The 21,333-nt window shown below is 37.8% G+C and overlaps 1 protein-coding gene across 1 annotated transcript; it reads right to left on the bottom strand.

Annotated features, from left to right (window-relative positions):
- Positions 1-5,192: 5,192 nt before the first annotated feature.
- On the bottom strand, positions 5,193-12,594 carry LOC133295772 (receptor-like kinase TMK4). Its single transcript, XM_061494626.1, has 4 exons — positions 12,574-12,594; positions 11,164-12,476; positions 6,378-6,385; positions 5,193-6,292 (listed from the first exon to the last, which is right to left on the bottom strand). Exons 1-4 carry the CDS (start codon positions 12,592-12,594, stop codon positions 5,193-5,195), a joined length of 2,442 nt encoding a protein of 813 aa, XP_061350610.1.
- Positions 12,595-21,333: the final 8,739 nt, after the last annotated feature.

Genomic DNA, 21,333 nt, shown 5'->3' with positions numbered 1-21,333 from the left:
CGACCGGGTCAATGACCGGGCCGATTTTAATAATATTGGAAAAAACCTTTGGCAGTAAGTAATTTAAAAAAAAAATATGAAATAAATGTTCAAAGCAAAATTATAATGGAGATTTATAAACTTTTCCCTATAATTTTTATGGATTTAATGAGATAAAATTATATTATACACACATATAAAATTGTGAGTCTTTGTGGGGCCATGTAAGAAGAAGAGAGAGGAAGAGAAAGAAAAATTATAAACTTCACACACTTTTATGTGTATGTACTCCTTCAACATAAGAAACTTTAAACCCAATTTTTATAAACTTATAGGGAAAATAGTTTCTCATATTGCATAAGATAATTTTTATCTCATATATACACAAAAAAATGGATGAGACCATTAAGGAGAAGAGTGTTAAAGAAAACAAGTGAGTTTCACCTATTTTTTGTGTCCATGAGACAATCTCACGAAACTATATTCCCATAATTATAATATATTTTGAAAATGATAAGGAATGTACTTCCACGGTTATACTTTGTTAGTTATTGTATTTTTTCTTTGGATAAATTACAGGTATTATTTAGGAAGACAATCATGTTCGGGTCGGGAACATTTACATTATGATGGAGTTAGCTCTTTTAAAAGGGATTATTTTTCATTCACGAAGACTTAAATCCAAAATCTTGTTTAAACGGAATCAAACATGTACCACCTTAACCAATCTTTGATTGTTTAAGAAGTCTCATATTGGACAACTAGTAGGAGGTGAGTGAGTTTAAACCCACACACCCCTTCAACTTCCCTTTTCTCTTTTCTTCCTCAACCCACTTCTTATTCATAATCAATAGATTGTCTACATAATTATATATAAATTCCAACAATCCCCCACATGGATAAGAAGTCAATTCATCGTGACTAGAATGCATAAGAATATGAATGCAAAGTGTAATTTTCTCAACGAAAAACAACTGCATCGAGATAGGTAGAGTTATCTTTGAACCTTCTCTAGTCAAAACCTATCGGATATACTCGGTCAATCGGTGGTCTGGGCGACTTGAACTGTCGACCTTTAATGTATACCTAAACAATAGGAGTCACACAATTGCTTCTCTAGCATTGTTGGTCCTTTGCTTTGCCCATTTTGACCGTGAGACACCTGCCTGGTTCTGCGCCCTGCTGCCCCTGTGAGAGCCAATGCTCTCTGTCTCCTCGTGCTGGAGCGCCCAAAGTGGGGGCTTAAGCGCCCAGGATTGCGCGCTTGAGCGCCCTGGTTTGCGCTTAAGCGCCCTTCGCTGCAGAAAGATGGGATGCTTACTGTCTCCGGGGGTTTTATCGCCCAGAGTAGGGCTTAAGCGCCCAGGGTTGCACGCTTGAGCGCCCTGGTTCGCGCTTGAGCGCCCTTAGCCACTGAAGGAGGAGATGTTTCTGTCTCTGCGCGCTAAAACGTCCCAATGGGAGCTGAAGCGCCCAGGATATAGCGCTTGAGCGTCCTGGTGCGCGCTTAAGCGCCAATTTACACTAAAATACCTTATGCTTCCTGCCTCCGTGCGCTTAAGCGCCCAGATGGAGGCTTTAGCGCTTGATAACGCGCGCTTGAGCGCCCGGTAGCGCGCTGAAGCGCGCGGGGCCTGTGATCAACACCTTTTTGTGTTGCTTTCAATTGTCATAACTTGAGCTACAGTGCTCCGATTTGAGTGCGGTTTGAAGCCACACGTAGCTAACGAAGAGATCTACAATATAGTAGAAGTTGTGAAATGAATAAGAAGTAAAATAAGGGTTTTAAAAATGGAATAAGAACATGATGTTAAGCTTGAATTATCTGATTCCGCAAGGTACTGTGGTTATGATCACGAAATTGGGTATTATAAATTCGGCATGTTTTATAAATGAAAAATTTATCCGGATTTTAATTGAATCCATGTGATTGTAACTGCGCTTAATATCATAATGCGATGTTAACAAACCGGTTCTAGAACGGGGTGTTACATTTTATGGTATCAGAGTATAATTCCCTTGATTGTTCCACCAAGCCCTGAAAGGGTAGTGGTAATTATAGTGTATATAATTGCAATGAAATAGTGTAATGCTTTGTTATACGTATGTGTATGTATTTGGTGTGGCATAGGATGTGTTTCCCTATGTGGTATGTTGCATGACGATGCGTAAATCATACTTGGTAGTTAGCTGGCTAGTAGGACTATTTGCATCTGAGTTTCCTTAGGACAGCTTGAGAGCTTGAGAGATTTCTCCTGGAGATGTTATTGCACTTTGCATAGATATGTATTTACTGCATTATTATTGTTATTGCTATTACACTGATATGGAACTGTGGGGTGGAGAGATGCTCCAAGGACCCCTGGTTTACTGGATATATTCGTATATCTCACCCCGTGTTGTGGGGACCCCCTTTCAGGTAAGGATGCTGCAGGAGCCTCTGGTGGCAAGTGGCCATATCTGGATTAGCATATGCATGAAGTGTTGCATTTTTTGAGATTATACATGTTGTTTTGGTAGCTCAGATGTATAGGATTGTAATTCATAGACAATTGATAGATGTATGATTGTATATTGGAATGGACTTAGCCTATGCTCATGCCTTTGGTCATTTCTTTTGTTGGTGGGAGCCAAGGGAATGATCATAGTGTTTTGTAAGCTAAGTTCCATGATTTGTAATGAGTATGTACTGTAAATGATGCCTACTTGAATTTCAATATATGCATGCTTGTTATGTATTGAGTTATTGAATTGGTTGGGCTGAGAATCAATTAGGTACCTTTTGTTTAAATTGGGAAACGTTGAGTAAACAAAGGTTATACTGCCCAAATTCTAGCTAAATCTCATGAGGAGAGGTTGGATGAGTGCTAGGATTAAGTTTTGAGGCATGAACCATTGGGGTTTGGAATGGGGATACATTTTCCCCTAGACTTGGACTTGAAAAATGAGGGCAATGAAATTCCCTGGCAGCGCGCTTTAGCGCCCTGCTGCCCCTGTGAGAGCCAATGCTCTCTGTCTCCTCGCGCTGGAGTGCCCAAAGTGGGGGCTTAAGTGCCCAGGACTGCGCGCTTGAGCGCCCCGGTTTGCGCTTAAGCGCCCTTCGCTGCAGAAAGATGGGATGCTTACTGTCTCCGGGGGTTTTAGCGCCCAGGGTTGCGCGCTTGAGCGCCCTGGTTCGCGCTTGAGCGCCCTTAGCCACTGAAGGAGGAGATGCTTCTGTCTCTGCGCGCTAAAACGTCCCAATGGGAGCTTAAGCGCCCAGGATATAGCGCTTGAGCGTCCTGGTGCGCGCTTAAGCGCCCATTTACACTGAAATACCTGGTGCTTCCTGCCTCCGAGCGCTTAAGTGCCCAGATGGAGGCTTTAGCGCCCGATAACGATTAAGGATTTTAAAAATGGCATAGGAACATGATGTTAAGCTTGAATTATCTGATTCCGCAAGGTGATGTGGTTATAATCACGAAAGTGGGTATTATAAATTCGGCATGTTTTAAAATGAAAAATTTATCCGGATTTTAATTAAACCCCTGTGATTGTAACTGCGCTTAATATCATAATGGGATGTTAACAAACCGGTTCTAGAACGGGGTGTTACAATTCTTATAATTATATTATATATTATGGATAGTATATATTATTTAAGTATATAGTAAAATGCACTACAAATAATATATAGTGTAGTTTGTAAGAGTTTATAAATTTTGAGTTTGTAAATATAATTTATTCCTTTAATATTTTTTTTATGTTTTAGAAAATAAAATTATTTTTTATATATACATAAAAAAAATTTAGGATTCATTTTTTTTTTCCTCATACTACCTATATATTTTTATATGTATAAGAAATAAAATCATCTTTTAAGACATGACAAACAATAAACCTTGTAAATTATATGGATAACTAACAATTTTTTTTAGAATTTAATGTTTCTTATGTTATAGGAGATAAATTTATCTTATTTACACATAGAAGTAATGAGGCAGATATTTTTCTTTTTCTTTCTTTTCCTCATATAAATTTAATAATTTTATGTGTGTAAAAAATAAATTTATCTCCTATAACAATAGAAACCATTTATTTTATGTCGTTTTTAAAAGGAGTGCTTTGTACCGTTTCTATCGCGCTAGGTACCATTAAATGCAGTACGTTTGCTTTCAAGATTTTTTTTTCCTTCCGTTGTCAAGATCATTTGACATACCATTGTTTTTAAAATCGAAATTAGGAAATGTTGCATTTTCTGAATTTTCACTTTCCTGTTCCTGGCCTAAATAATATAATAATTTGAACCTAAATTGAACCGAAAAATTAAATTTGAAGGAAAGGGGTTTCGGCCGAGTACAATTCTCTGCTATTATAAATAATATAACAGTTTTTGTTATCAAAAAAATAAAAAAAATAATATAACCGTTTTTAAAATATTTATTATAGCTAGGAAGACTATTATAATTGATATGACCATTTTTATATTTTGACGTAATCTTTGCAGGAAACTTGCAAAGATATAAACTTGCATAAAACATGGCTCATTTTTTTTTTTTAAACATAAAACATGGCTCTTTAAACGTAGATCATGAAACAAAACGTTTAAGTAGTACGTGGTGTTATACTTCTAGGCATCAGCAGAAAAAAGAAAGAAAAAAGTATTTTCAAGAATATTGCAACTAATTGATTATGAAATTCCAAAAAAAAAAAATTATTATTATTATCGCAAAATTAATACTGCATATGACATTAATCAGAGTGTAACGGTACCAAAGAATGACAATAGGATTCCAAATTTCCAATGGATCAATGCAGAAACTCAGTTCTCAGTCATAATGATTAAAAAATCTACACTGGACAACGAGGGAGAACTCATGAACAGATGGGGAAAGAGAAGGAAGAAGAAGGAGACTGTCAATAGGGAGATGATTCTCACTATAAATCCTATCAATCAGTCCTGAACCTTCCTTCATTTGAGCCATCAGATGAACTATTCTCAGGATTCTGCAACAAATTCATCTAATTCAGCCTTTTATTCAGCATTTAGCATTCTGCATGACATAGAGTTTACTCCATCAATTGCACTGGCTTTTGCATTCAATATATTAACAATTTAATACACATATGAGATACATTTGTTTTTCAGGATAATTGAAAAGTACAACACAAGTACGTTAAATGATCCATTTTACAGTATAACTTAAACTATTTACCCAAAATGCAATGATATTTCAAGAAATGGAGGATTCAGATACGCGTCTAGTAGGAGAAGAAAACATAGGTTTTGGTGGAATTTCTAGGGAATTCAAGCTGTCTTCCAACATATCTATCACTCTACTCATTGTAGGTCTATCATTTGGAAACGTTTGAATGCACCATAAACCCACTATGGTCAATCTCTTTGTTATCTCATTTTCTTCTGTGGTCATCACCTCATCTGGTCTCAAATCAATGCCCTGCTCAAGCCTATTGTATACCCAGTGTGGGAAGTATATCTCACTAGTGTCACTGGCTTCAGCATTAATGTTCTTCCTCCCTTCCACCATCTCTAGCAGCATCATTCCGTAGCTATAAACATCAGATTTATGAGAAACTCCTCCCAAATGTCTATTCCACATTTCTGGAGCTACGTACCCAATTGTCCCTCTAGCATCTGACATGGAAATTATGCTCTCTTTTCTCGGACAGAGCTTTGCTAGCCCAAAATCTGATATCGTAGGGCAAAAATCCGCATCTAAAAGAATATTATGTGGTTTTATGTCAAAATGCAAAATTCTAGTATTGCACCCCCTATGCAAGTACTCCATCCCTCGAGCAATCCCTATGGCAATTTGATACAAATTCTCCCAGCTCAATGATGCAACAGTTTCATGTCCTTTTTTGTGAATAAAGTTTTCAAGGGAACCATTGGACATAAACTCATAGATGAGAGCTTTCTTGCGACCTTCCAGACAAAATCCAAGAAGGGTGACAACATTGACATGAGAAGTGCTACTGATACTGGCAACCTCATTGATGAAGTCTTCATTGTTTCCTTTGGCTGACCTCAATATCTTTACAGCCACAGGGCAACCACTAAAGAGATGTCCTTTGTATACAGCACCAAAACCACCTTGTCCTAGTTTATTTTTGAACGAGTTGGTCATTTTCTTGATGTCTGAGAATTTGTATCTTTTCGGAGTTAAAGCTCCATGACTTTTCAAGAATGCTTCAATATCTTTGTTATCTTTTTTGGTCAACCAAAATTTTCCACGCCAAGACGAGGACTTGCTTACCAAAAAATAAACAGTGATACATATCAACAATCCTGTTACCACTCCACCAATAATACCTGTTAGCAGACAGAGTCAATGAATTAGTCGTTAAGAATTTCACAGCCTGAGATGTTATGAAAAATACAACAAGAATTGCTATACCTGCTATCCTAGCAGTTGACAACGAAGAACCATGTACTTGAAATAAAAGGGTATTTGAAATATTATTGAATCGTATTTGAATCTGTACATAGGGGTCTCTATTTATAGAGACTTCTTGACCTAATTTTGACCTAATGGGCTTGGCCCAATATACAAGTAACGGACTAAATAAATACAAATAAATGACTACATAATTACTAATAAATGACTACATAATTACTATTTAATACAAATAAATGACTACATTATTACTAATAAATGACTACATAATTACTATTTACAACACTCCCCCTCAAGCTGAGGAATAGATATTTATCATTCCCAGCTTGCTAGCAAGTTCTTGAAATCTATCTGAAGAAAGCCCCTTTGTCAATAAATCAGCTAATTGACGCCCAGTGGGAATGTATGGAGTGGTAATCAACCCGCTATCAAGTTTCTCTTTGATGAAATGGCGGTCGACCTCAATATGTTTAGTCCGATCATGTTGAACTGGATTATGAGCTATACAAATAGTGGACTTATTATCACATAGCAGCTTCATAGGTCCCTCACATTTTATTTTTAGATCATCAAGTACAATTTTCAGCCACAGTAACTCACAAATGCCTTGAGCCATAGCTCGAAATTCAGCTTCTGCACTTGATCTGGCGACCACATCTTGTTTCTTACTTCTCCATGTCACCAAGTTACCACAAAGAAACATGCAATAACCAGTGGTAGAACGACGGTCAGTCACGGATCCAGCATAATCAGCATCTGTGTAGACTTCTAAAGATAGATTGCCATCACGTCGGAATAACAACCATTTACCAGGAGTACCTTTCAGATACTGAAGAATTCTCTCTACTGCCTGCATATGTTTCTCCCTTGGATCGTGCATAAACTGACTAACAACACTAACAGCATAAGCTAGGTCTGGTCTAGTATGGGCCAAATATATCAATTTCCCAACTAGCCGTTGATATTGTCCTTTATCAACTGGAGGACTCTCCTCTTCATAACCCATCTTGTGATTCTGCTCAATAGGAGTATTAGAGGGTTTACACCCGAGCTTTCCTGCTTCTTTGAGAAGATCAAGAACATATTTCCTCTGGCTGATAAAGATTCATTTGCTCGAATGAGCTACTTCTATCCCTAGGAAATATCTCAGTTTCCCAAGGTCTTTGACTTCAAACTCAGAGGCAAGCCGTGTTTGCAGAATCTGTCTCTCCACAAAATCATCACCTGTGATAATAATATCATCAACATATACAAGGAGCACAGTAAGCTTCCCATTTTGGGAGTGCTTGTAAAAAAGAGTGTGATCTCCTTGACTTTGTTTATATCCTAAGGTCATCATAACCTAAGTAAACTTTCCAAACCAGGCACGAGGTGACTGCTTCAATCCATACAAGGCCTTTTTTAATTTACAAACTTTATTTTCTCCCTTCACAGAATCAAAACCAGGCGGAATTTCCATGTAGACTTCTTCTTCTAACTCACCATTGAGGAAAGCATTCTTCACATCAAATTGGTTTATATCCCAATTGTAATGGGCAGCAAGGGATAACAAAACTCTCACAGTATTCATCTTTGCAACTGGAGCAAATATTTCTTCATAATCAATGCCATAGGTTTGAGAGTAACCTTTGGCAACTAATCGAGCTTTGTATCTCTCAAGAGTTCCATCAGAATTATATTTCAGGGCATAAACTCATCTGCACCCTACTGCTTTTTTTCCAGTAGGTCTATCAATAACCTCCCATGTTTTATTTTTCTCCAATGCATTCATCTCCTCTTGCATGGCTTGAGCCCAATTCCTATCTTTCAAGGCTTCATGTACTGATTTTGGGATTGCAATAGAGTCTAGTGCTGAAACAAAGCTTTTGTGCTGCACAGAAAGATTAGCAGAGGAAACAAAATGGGAGATAGGGTATTGAGTACAAGAGGGACAGGAGGGACAAGATTTCTTGAGACAAGCTCTTTTTCCTTTTCTAAGAGCAATGGGTAAATCATCAGAATCAGTAGTAATGGGTAAGTCATCAGAAGTATTAACATCATGATCAGAAATATGAGATTCAGGACTTACCAGTGGTTCAGACGATTGAGGTTGCTGCTGAGACAATGTGGGTTGTTTCCTTCTTTCAGGTGTCATAATCTTTCGTATCTCTGGTGTACTTGATGTATCAATCATAGGAGAATCAGTCACAGGAGGATTACTCACAAGAGGATCAGACACAGGAGGAACAGACAAAGGAGAAACAGACACAGGAGGAACAGGACCAGGACCAGGTGGAGGATACACTGACATAGGTAAAGGAGTAGACACTGATGATTCAAACTCAAAGAAGGGAGGTGATGAGATTTCTGGTGAAGGATTCTTCCCCTGAAGATGAGGATCTTGGAAAAAGGACTCAGATTCCTGAAATGTAACATCCATAGAAACAAAAAAATTTCTACTACTAGGGTGATAGCACTTGTAGCCCTTCTTATCAGGAACATAACCAAGAAAAACACATTTAATAGCCCTAGGGTCCAACTTACTGCGATGATGTTTATGAACATGAACAAAAGCAACACACCCAAACACTCGTGGAGGAAGACTCATCATAGTTGGAATAGAAGGGAAAAAAGAAGTCATAGAATGAATAGGACTTACATGGTCAAGTACCCGAGTGGGTAAACGGTTAATCAAGAATGCTGCAGTAAGAATAGCATCTACCCAATAGTATTTGGGTACATGTGTCAAAAACATTAATGCATGAGCCACTTCAAGAAGGTGACGATTTTTTCTTTCAGCAACCCCATTCTGTTGGGGGGTGTCAACACAAGTAAGTTCATGAATCATACCGTTATTTCTTATAAATCGAGAAAAGCTATGATTAACATATTCAGTACCATTATCTGTTCTTAGTCTCTTGAGTTTTTTACCAAACTGGGTCTCAATCATTTTATAAAATTGAAAGAACAGTTGTGGTACCTCAGACTTTTCACGCATTAAGTACACCCAAGTTACACGAGTGCAATCATCAATAAAAGAAACAAACCATCTATTTCCAGAACCATGAGGGACTTTAAAGGGATCCCAAACATCAGAATGAATAAGATCAAAAGGTTCAACACTCTTAGTAATACTAGAAGGAAAAGACACACGATGATGCTTAGCAAATTCACAAACATCACAATGAAAAGACTCAACAGATTTAGACAAAAACAATGACGGAAATAAAGATTTGAGTAAACTAAATGGAGGATGACCTAAGCGCTTATGATGAAGCCAAATCAAAGAATCAGCAGTTGATTGACCATGAGACATCAAGATGTGATTTGTTACTTTATTTGCAGGAGATTGTGACACCAGATAGTACAGCCCACCTTGCTCTTTAGCACTACCAATCGTCTTCCCCGTGGCGAGATCCTGAAAAACACAATGGGTAGGATAGAAGGTTACAGTACAATTCAAATCTTTTGTAATTTTATGAATAGAAAGAAGATTCGTGGAGAGTTTAGGAACATGAAGAACATCCTTAAAATGTAAGGACTGCTGTAAGTTTATGTCACCAGATCCCGCAACTGATGTATGAGAGCCATCAGCTACGGCTATTGTATGAGTTCCAATGGTAGGATGATAAGAGGTAAAGGAGTCAGCACAACAAGCCATATGATCAGTAGCACCAGAATCAACAACCCAAGAATGTTTAAAATCATTACATGAAGAAAGGAAAGAATAAGTTTTGGAGCTCATACCAGTCATAGTCAAAGCACTAGTATCAGATGGCTTACTCATAGAATCAAGAATGGTTCGGAGCCGTTCCATCTCATCTGAACGAAATGCAGGTTGGGTCTTATTAGGTGTAGGAGTTATTTCAGAGGAAGTAAAATGCGCTTGACCACGCAACTTTGCCATCTTTTCTAAGACAGATTGCTTTCCATAAAGGCGAAAGCATAAATCCTTGATATGACCTGTTCTTTTACAATAAGAACACCATCGATCATCTCTCTTAGGTCTAGAAGAGGTACCATCATAAAATTTTGAAAAAGAACTACCTTTGAGAAGAGGTCATACTGCACAGAAAATGGTCAAAGAAAAGCTCCAAGAAGCCAAAAAATCACAAATAAATACCAAACGATGTCTGATCAAAGAGAGGAGCACAAATCCAGAAAGAGGATGAAGGGACGATCAAGATCGCGGTGGTCCGATCCGGAAAAATGATCTCACGCGCCTCCACACGCCGGTGAGATTGGCTGCGCGTGGGCTTCACTCGCGGTTGAAGGGGCGGCGCGTGTGGGCGCGTGCGGTGGCCGTCTGGTCTGAAATTTCTGGAGCAACGTCGTCCGGTGAGCGCGGTTCTTTCTGGGTCTGTTCGGAGTTGAAAAACCACCGGGAAATGGTCCAATTGTGATGAACAGATGTTGTCTTGTGATGAAGAATAATGGAGACGATGAACAGTAACAGAGATCCAGTATAACAGAGATCTTCTCGGTCCAAGAGGTCCCCGGAAAAAAAAATCCGGTGGCGGCTGATGGCAGCGAGAGACAAAAAGAATAAAAGGTTTTTGTTCTAAAGACAATAGGCGCGGAAGCAGAGCCCTCAGGATCGAGAGCTCTGATACCAACTTGAAATAAAAGGGTATTTGAAATATTATTGAATCGTATTTGAATCTGTACATAGGGGTCTCTATTTATAGAGACTTCTTGACCTAATTTTGACCTAATGGGCTTGGCCCAATATACAAGTAACGGACTAAATAAATACAAATAAATGACTACATAATTACTAATAAATGACTACATAATCACTATTTACAACACATGTTCTGTTTTAGATGGACTTACACTCGGTGCATCACCAGAACTCGATGATGGACGAGTTTCATTGCCCCCATCTCCTGGACGATCAAGCAAAACATTACCTACAAGAATGAACTTCACCTTAGCTGAGAAATTGGGAACCTTTCCAGATAGGTTGTTATTAGACACATTCAGAATCTCAAGTTGAGGCAAAGTTGTCAAGCTCCAAGGTATTGAGCCAACCAAATTATTATCACTGAGAATCAATTTCCTTAAATAAGTTAAATTGGCAAATGCAGCTGAAATGGTTCCGGTCAAATTCTTCTTTCCTAAATTCACCGTAGTGATATTCCCTCCTTCACACACAATGAACCTCCAATCTTGACAAGTGTTGTTCCCTTTCCAGGCACTAGCCAACAGAAGGGGATACCCAAAATCCGCAGCAACATGAAGCAAAGTGGTGGCAGTGGGATCACAAGGCACACCAGGACTTGATTGACAAAAGCTATTGATCCCATCATCAAGAGAGACCTTCACACCTTTCCCAAACTCAGGAACAGGACCCTGCAGCATGTTGTTGTACAAAGAAACGTTCCGTAAGCTAGAGAGAGCCATCAAAGAAGGTGGAACCACACCAGTTAACAAATTGTCCTGAAGATGAAGATCAAACAAGTTGGTACAATTTGATAAATCCGGAATTGGACCCGTGAACTGGTTCTCGCTAAGCCACACCTGAGACAATGAGGTCATGGAAGAAAGCACGTCGATTGAACCGGAGAGGCCAAACTCGTTTTTCTGACTCTTGAGCCTCAAACTCTTAATCGACAATCCCGCAAAGGACTTCGGCAAACCACCGGTGAGTTTGTTGTAAGAGAGACGAATGCTCTGCAAACTGACAAAGGAATCGAACACATCCGGCAAGGGACCCACGAGGTTTGAGTTTCCGAGGTGGAGTTGGAAGAGGTTGGTTGACTGAGTCAACTCGGTGGGAAAGGTCCAGGGTTCGAGGTTAATGTTGTTGGTTAAGCTAAGGTTCTGCAAGCTGGTTAGCCCTTGGAAGCAACCGTCACGTATGGAGGTGAAGTTGTTGCCGTCGAGGTACACTGTTTGGAGCAAGGAAAGGTTCGCCGAGGAGGGTAACGAACCGTAGAGAGAGTTTCCCTGGAGAGAGAGGTCAGTTAGGTGGGAGAGTGCGTTCAGATTGGAAGGGAGTTTTCCGGTAAGTGACTTGGAAGCCAGATTGATAGAAATCACGCGGTTGAAGGTGTCGCACTTCACGCCGTCAGTTGCAAAATGCGTAGCGAGACGTTTCAGTATCCGAATACCACCCTATTGCTTTCCACAGCTTCAACATGAACACACCATCGTCGGTGACGGCGGCGGTGGAGAGGAGAGAGAACAACAGGAGAAGCGTAGAGAGAGAGACAAGGAATTTCGATTTAGCCATTCAAATGACAAATTAAGGTGAAGCGTTTGTGCAGATGAAAGAAAGACAAGTGGGGAATCAAAGAAAACATACATTAACTTGCTAACAGATCAAAGACAAATTATGGTGTATGCCACATGTTTTCAAACGTAGCAAACTGTTCATGGCAAATTATCTTAAATTGATAGCATATCTATTCACTTGCTACTTGCTGACTTCATCGTTCAAACGAAGGATTCCATCAACTACGACAAAAAATAATAATAATAATTCAAAAAATGAAAATATTCATGAAAAGTTTGAATTAAAAATAATGTATACAAGAGGTAATATATTCATACTATCAATTTTTTTATTATTAATCCACTATCACTCCAATATAACTATGTATTTCGGGGATTATATTAAAGGTTATTTTTCTTTTCCCTTTCTTTAGAAACTTTTCAGAAATTGTCTGCTAAAAAGTGGGATTGAATTATGATTATAGTGATAATGAATTGGTAGAAAAAATAATTAATAACCTGAATATACTACCTCTATATATAATTATACATTTTTATATATACATTATTTTATATTCATACATTTTTTATAACTTATAATTAATCTCATTCCTTTGGACATGAGATAACATAGGTAGGGGTGAAAGTAGGTTGAGCCGGCCTACAACCTAACCTATATTAGGTCAAACTCTGCTTATTACATATAGTTAAATAGAACAGGCTCTGACTTTTAGGAAAGTCTATTTAGAAAGTAGCTCATAGACTTTTCTTTTACATGCCGGGCATATAAGTATTTATTTTAAATAAAAAAATAATATTATTTATAGTAGTACCAAATAGTGATAGCTCAGTTGATGCATGTGAGCTGAGTAGGCGTTGGAAGGACTTCGGTTCAATCCCCATCAATACCACCTTTAGGAGAGGCATAAGATCGATACTAATCTCAACAGTAGCATTAGAATCAACGTTTAGTACTAGAGGAAGAGTTATTAATGGTTATCATTTTTCCTTGGCTGAAGATATCATCCAAGCTTTAATATGTGATGGAGATTGGCTACGTAATAAGTATGGCTTGAAGAAAAAATAAAAGACATAAATTTAATCAATTGAAATTATTTTATAATTTAATTATATTTGATTAAATCTTAATAGAAATCTGAATTTATTTCTTATGTAGGAGGAATCAGCATCTCAGTATATAAGATTGTCTATATGAATATATTAAATGTAACATCTCGAGCGCTGACGAGGGCGGGGAGTGATCGCCGGTGCGAAAGGGCATGGACAAGGAGCGGCTCCTGACAGGCTTCCAGCGGGGGGTTACATGCACGAATAAATCGAATCGACCCCCGAAAGGGAGGGATTCCAAAGACTGTGCAGGTATGAGACTGCACAGTTTGGGATAGCTTATAAGAATTAATTGGTACTACCTATACTAACAAGATGCATCTATTTTTCGGTAACCCAGAACGGAAGAACTCCACAGCTAAGCATGCTTGACTTGGAGCAATTCTGGGATGGGTGACCTCCTGGGAAGTGTGCGAGTGAGAAAAAAGCACACTGAAAAGTCTCGTGTTAGTATGTGGGGATAGTCATTGATTCTTGAAGCGGCCGGGCGTTACAAGTGGTATCAGAGCAGGCCTCTCTTCCAGTACGGTGTGGTTCGAAGACGAACCAGGCAGAAGTTGGTGGGCATGTAACATTCCGAGCGCTGACGAGGGCGGGGAATGATGTCGGTGCGAAAGGGTATGGACAAGGAGCGGCTCCTGACAGGCTTTTAGCTGGGGGGTTACATGCACGAATGAATCAACTTCCCAGGAAGTGTGCGAGTGAGGAAAAAGCACACTGAAAAGTCTCATGTTATTATGTGGGGATAGTCATTGATTCTTGAAGCGGCCGGGCGTTGCAAGTGGTATCAGAGCAGGCCTCTCTTCCAGTACGGTGTGGTTCGAAGACGAACCAGGCAGAAGCTGGTGGGCATGTAACATCCCGAGCGCTGACGAGGGCGGGGAGTGATGTCAGTGCGAAAGGGCATGGACAAAGAGCGGCTCCTGACAGGCTTCTAGCTGGGTGGTTACATGCACGAATGAATCAACTTCCTAGGAAGTGTGCGAGTGAGGAAAAAGCACACTGAAAAGTCTCGTGTTAGTATGTAGGGATAATCATTGATTCTTAAAGCGGCCGGGCGTTACATTAAAAGGTTTTTTGTTTCTTAATCTTTTTTTTTTGTTTTTTACATTTACAAATTGTTTGTCAACTTATATAACCTTGGAATTGTATTTGGAGGGGAGGGAAGATGCTGAGAAGTTTTTAGCTACTACAAGCATCATGATGTGTTCATGTAGTTATTTTAATTTACATAGTGTGGATTGGTTTGTTGGATATTATGAAATATAGGTTATTTAGTTTGAGCATTTTGCTTCTGAAAGTGACTTAAATGCAAATTGTGATGAGTTGCTATTGAGATTCATGGTTCTGTTTGGACGTTGAAATTGTAATTTTTGTTTTAACAATAGATTTTGAGTATTTTGTGAAGTTGATTCATGATTCTGGTTGGAAGTTAAAAATTAACAAGCTAACGGACCAAGTCAGGCCATTTGTTTTTTTTTTTTTTTTTTTTTATAAATGGCCAAGTCAGGCTAACAATTAGACTCATACTATGCTATTGGGTAAGAGCAAATTGAAATTTTTTAACATAAATTTGAGTTTTTCAGAACAAAACTCGACTCAGTCCAACCCACTTTCACCGCTAGACATAGGAAAGACAACCAATAAGTGAATAAGACACTCCTTTCGGGGAACCATCGAAGACTTACAATAGAAAAGGCTTGGAAATTACTTATATAGGCCACCCTCTTTCAGGAATAAATTTTTGGTACTACTGTTGTACCTAGATTCAGTGCATCTCATCAATGAGAGCATTACACATCAGAGGAGAGAAGAAAAATTTAATTGATATGTAATATTTTTATTGGTGGGATGCACTGAATCTTTGATACAACAATAGTACCAAAGATTTATTCATGTTTCAGATACTCTCACGTGATAAGTGAAGGAGACACGATACTTATAGAGGCCACCTTGTTTCAGATATAGTATATAGTGACGAAGGAACCATGATCATGGTTAGGATATAATATAAAATTATTTATGCTCTTTTAATTAATAATTTTATTTTCTAAAAGAGTTCGTTCATAATATATTATCACAATCTCTACCATCAAGTGATTTCTTACCGCTCCCTTATTTTAATAATAAAAATAAAATACAAATGTCCCTTGACGAAGATTTCACTATGCACTTATGCTTTGTTCATACTTTGAGCCTAATACAATAAAAACTGTTAAATAAATTTGTGATGTTTCATACTTTGAGACTAATACAATAAAAAGTGTTATGAAATAAATTTGTGTTCGTATCTCTACATCTTCTCTATTATAAGTAATGTAATCACTTTCATACAGATTCTATTTATGGGGTTTTAATATACCTCTGTGGGTATGGGAAGGAAAAAATGGAAAGTAATCTTCAATACATTTCAGATCTGGCCAAAATTTCTAGTTCTCCATGAAATTAAATCTCAAATTCAGATACAGACTAACAACATCCATTGGAATTTCACAAATTGAATAAAGAAATACAAGAGTATGTGTTTAATACAAATGAATTTAGAAAATAGAATTAAAATGTAGAAGAGGAAGAAGAAATGACATCTAGAACTTGGAAAATGTTGCGCTCAATTAAATCCTGCTAAGCTTCCAAGAAACTTCAACAGAGATAGTCCCAACTTCAGCAATGGTCCAAAAGAATAAGAAAAGGTTACAGAAGAGTGAGAAACTTCCCGAAACCCAAAGCAAAGACGCGTTTTAAAAAGTGTAAAGTAGTATAAGAGGCCAAAAAAAAAAAAAAATTGGATAATTGTAAAAATGTGATCAGGTGATAATATTATATTGTTATTTGATCACGGTTATTTATTTAAAAATTATATATTTTTCTATTTTATATTATTATCAATGAGTAAATATAATCAAATAACGTGATCACATAGTTTTTTAATATTTTTTTAACATGAATCCAAATCCTAAAGAAAAAAATGTTCTGCACCCTGTATCCTTTTATAGTGACATGAAATTTTCAAAATGTAGAGCTAAGGTCCTTTTCCAAGGTCCCCACGTTGCAACCGACTTTTTAACCTTTTTTTCTTTATCTTTCTTGCTACCTCAACCTCTCTTTCTTTCTTTGTAATATTCAACTATCCATAGAAAATTTATCACTTTTCATACTAAAACCCCAAAAGTTATTCAAATGCTATTTTTTATTCACATATATGTAGAGGTATTCAAGTGCTATTATTTGAGCCTAATAGGAATTTCTTTTTCCCTATTTAACAATCTCTTTTTATCTAGAATTTTATACCCTTCTCTTATATTTTCTATCAATTAATAACATGTTATCAATATTGTTATGGAATATTTTCATATCCTAACCACCTACCCAAGAATTTCTTAAAGGATAATTCTCCAATTATTCTAACAATATAAAACAGTAAGGCAACTAAGGATAGAATCCCTATCTCAACAGAAAGAAAGTTAAATCCTACTACAACTGGGAAATCTACACAAGCCCAAGAGGTAACCCTGATAAATAAGAGGTTAAAGACCCCAGGTATACACGCTGAACTCATTTACTACTACTGCCCACACTGTGCACACACCCACCCCTTGGCTATAAGCCTATTGCTTGTGCGCAGTGATTGAGACCTCGGCTATAAGCCTAGTATACACCTGATATACACTATCTCTGAGCGCATACCATACGGTAGAGCAATACGGTCTTTCCAGAACCGAACATTGGCGCCGTCTGTGGGAAACCGTAAACTTCGATTCCCACCCAACTATAGTGAGCACGCAGAGCACAAGCGTAAAGCCACGGATAATCACAGCGGTAGCAAGAGAAGCGATGCCACAACCAAATCTTAATACAATGGGGCTCACCATGAAATAAAAAAGAGCATGAAGGGCGATCGTCGTGCAAGAAGCTCAAGAACCCGAATGCCAACGAGAATCTCCGTCTCTACAAGACCACGGCATAAAAAGTCGGGTTCAGATTAAAAAAGCCTCCGCGAAAGAAGCGGGGCCCAAATTAAAAGATCACGGCGTAAAAAGCCGGGATCAGATAAAAAAACCTCTGCGAAAGAAGCGGGGCTCAAATTAAAAGACCACGGCATAAAAAGTCGGGTTTAGATAAAAAGCCTCTGCGAAAGAAGCGGGGCTCAAATCAAAAGAAAAAAGCCTCTGCGAAAGAAGCAAGGCTATAAAATAAAAGACCACGGCATAAAAAGCCGGGTTTAGATTAAAAAGCCCCCACGAAAGAAGCGGGGCACAAATTAAAAGACCACGACATAAATAGCCGGGTTCAGATAAAAAAGGCCTACAAAGGGCTTCAAGTTTAAAAGTTCAGCCTCAGCCTTGAGTTTCAACTCAGCCCAACAAAGGGCTTTAAAATTATTAGCTCGGCCTCGACCTTGAGCTCCAACTCAGCCCAATGAAGGGCTTCAAGTTTAAAAGCTCGGCATCAGTCTTGAGCTTCAACTCAGCCCAGTTAAGGGCTTCAAATTTATTAGCTCGGCCTCGGCCTTGAGCTCCAACTCAGCCCAATGAAGGGCTTTAAGTTTAAAAGCTCGGCATCAGCATTGAGCTTCAACTCAGCCCAGTTAAAGGCTTCAAATTTAATAGCTCGGCCTCGGCCTTGAGCTCCAACTCAGCCCAATGAAGGGCTTCAAGTTTAAAAGCTCGGCATCGGCCTTGAGCTTCAACTCATCCCAGTTAAGGGCTTCAAATTTATTAGCTCGGCCTCGGCCTTGAGCTCAGCTCAACGTAGGGCTTCAAGTTTAATAGCTCGGCCACGGCCTTGAGCTCCAACAAAGCCCAATGAAGGGCTTCAAATTTATTAGCTCGGTCTCGGCCTTGAGCTCAGCCCAATGAAGAGCTTCAAATTTACTATTATAGTAAGATTGCCTCGGACAGAAAAGGAGAGATGTGATCTTAAGAAAAGTATCACACCCCAATCTAAGATAAAAATGAAGACGAAATTGGAGAGTTGTGATCCTAGCCAAATGATTGCACTCCGATCCGAAAAAAGAAGAAAAAGAAAGATAGAATTGGAGAGATGTGATTCTACGAAAAAGGATCACACCCCAATCCGAGAAGACGAATTTGGAGAGATCGTGATCCTAGAAAAGGATCACACCCCAATTTAAGATAAAAGACAAATCGAGACGGTAAGCGAAGCCGGGCTCAAACAAATATGGCAAAAAGTCTAGAAAAGCCACGGTACGTTAAGCCGGGCTAAAATCAGAAAGGCAAATATACTGCCTTCAAAAGTGTAGGCAAGACAAAGGTCAAGTCAATTTAAAGAAAGCTATGGTATAAGAAGCCGAGCTCAAAGTCAAAAAAAGACAAACACCGCCTCACCACTCAAAGACTTCAAGAGAAAAGAAGCCAATATAAAAAGCTAAACCAAGAAGAGGTAGTCGCACCAGACCCAAGGCAGGATCATAGTACCTCGGTAGGGTCGACCTATCAATCAAACTTAGGCACCCCAGCAGTCCGAGCTTCCGAACTGCCGAGCTGGGGGGCAACTGTTATGGAATATTTCCATATCCTAACCACCTACCCAAGAATCCCTTAAAGGATAATTCTCCAATTATCCTAACAATATAAAACAGTAAGGCAACTAAGGATAGAGTCCCTATCCCAACAGAAAGGAAGTTAAATCCTACTACAACTGAGAGATCTACAAAAGCCCAAGAGGTAACCCTTATAAATAAAAGGTTAAAGACCCCAGGTATACACGCTGAACTCATTTACTACTACTGCCCACACTGTGCACACACCCACCCCTTGGCTATAAGCCTATTGCTTATGCGCAATGATTGGGACCTCGCCTATAAGCCTAGTATACACCTAATATACACTATCTCTGAGCGCATACCATACGGTAGAGCAATACGGTCTTTCCAGGACCGAACAAATATAATACTCTCTATCAATTAAGGTTCAAATATCTCCATAGAAAATTCTTATCTTCGAGGTGCGTATTTGATAATTATTTATTTACATGTTCTTTCATCAATTTTTAATTCATCTTCTACTACCAAATCTCTATTTTCATCCTTATTTTTGCTCCTGAAGTAGCATTAAGCATTTGGTAATCCATATTATTATTTTAAGAATTTAAGGATTTTTCATTATGTTATTGCAATATTGAAAAGTCAAAATTTCACATCTCGAATAAGTAGAAATAATTATTATTTTAGATCAACTAGTTCAAAAGCATTGCCTAAAACAAATGTCAACTTTATTAAAGACTCTAGCCTTTTTGAGGGCTATGAGCGCAGGAAAGGATATAACAATCGAAGGGGTAATATAAAATTTTACCTTGGGTCATATCACGATAAAAGAAAGAAGCCAAACGAAGGTTGCTAATGAAATGAATATGGCTAATTAAAATAAAGGCAAGAATGATAAATCTCACGCCATTAAAAATATCCCTATATCATATACATCCCGGGAGGATTGCAAAAAATGAAAAAAAAAATTGGTCATCATTCTTTATGAATAATTGTGGTATAATTCTAGATTACCAAAAAAAAAATTGTGGTATAGTTCCTGAAGAACTATAACTTAGACCATGATTGATTGATAAGATCCAATAGATCTGCAAAATAGTTTGAAATAAGATATTGAGAGAAAATGTTATCTATATTATTTGTCTCTTGATTATGCTCTAGAAGTAGCATTTTTACCTTAAGGCCACATATTTAATGATAAAGGATCCTGCAATATTTGAGAAAATATTTTATGAGTTTTACCTTCTGCTTTATATGTTTCTTACTTTGTACATTTCTATTTAATAAGAAATTTCTTCATCAAATTCACACTACCCATGCTTAAATTCTCACTAATTGTATATGATAAATGAATCAATTACACAAAGCAATTTTCTTTAATATAGACCAATAATTAAGTCATATCATCAAAGCAGGCATTTTGTTTGTTGATACTTTGTATATTATGAATTTTCCCTCTTATTTCTTACCATTTTCACTCTTTAGTATGAGTTACACATAACCTAAAAACACTTAACTTGCATTAGGAAGGAAGAGATAAAGCTTTATATTGCTTGAGCAACTAGTTGAAGAAATTTTTTAGTAAGAATACATATAATATTAATTGAAGATTTGGGAATTTGAATGAACTTCGGCAAAAAGGTGAAATGGAATTATCACAAGCAAGGTTTCCCACTTACTTCTATAATTGACTTATAGTAACTGTGGAGTTTGCACTTCACATTTCGGTCACCATAGCTTTTTCCACCTTGATTCAGTAGTGAAGTTCTAAAGACTCTGTCGGGAATCATTATAGATGCATTTGATTTGATTTGTAAATGAAATCATACGTTTGAAAAATTTAAAAATAGAAAATGTAACAACCCATTGTATACCAGTATGTTATCATTTATGATATTAAGCGCAATTAGAATCACAACAGTTGAACTAAAATACGACTTAATTTATTCCTTCTTAAAATATAACGTTTGCTGCTTAAATATTTTTTCATATTCGTAAATAATTCAAAATGTAATTATAACTCAATCACAATGCAGAATATTTAAACCTAGCATAACATATCATACAGCCATTACAAGACACCACTATGAAGTTCTCATACACTACATGACTTCAATAACCGAATAT

Source organism: Gastrolobium bilobum, unplaced genomic scaffold (assembly GCF_033153095.1).
Source record: "Gastrolobium bilobum isolate Gb01-03AN ecotype WA unplaced genomic scaffold, APGP_CSIRO_Gbil_v1 utg10370, whole genome shotgun sequence".
NCBI classification, from domain to species: domain Eukaryota; kingdom Viridiplantae; phylum Streptophyta; class Magnoliopsida; order Fabales; family Fabaceae; genus Gastrolobium; species Gastrolobium bilobum.
This window is presented reverse-complemented; position numbering and strand designations above follow the sequence as displayed.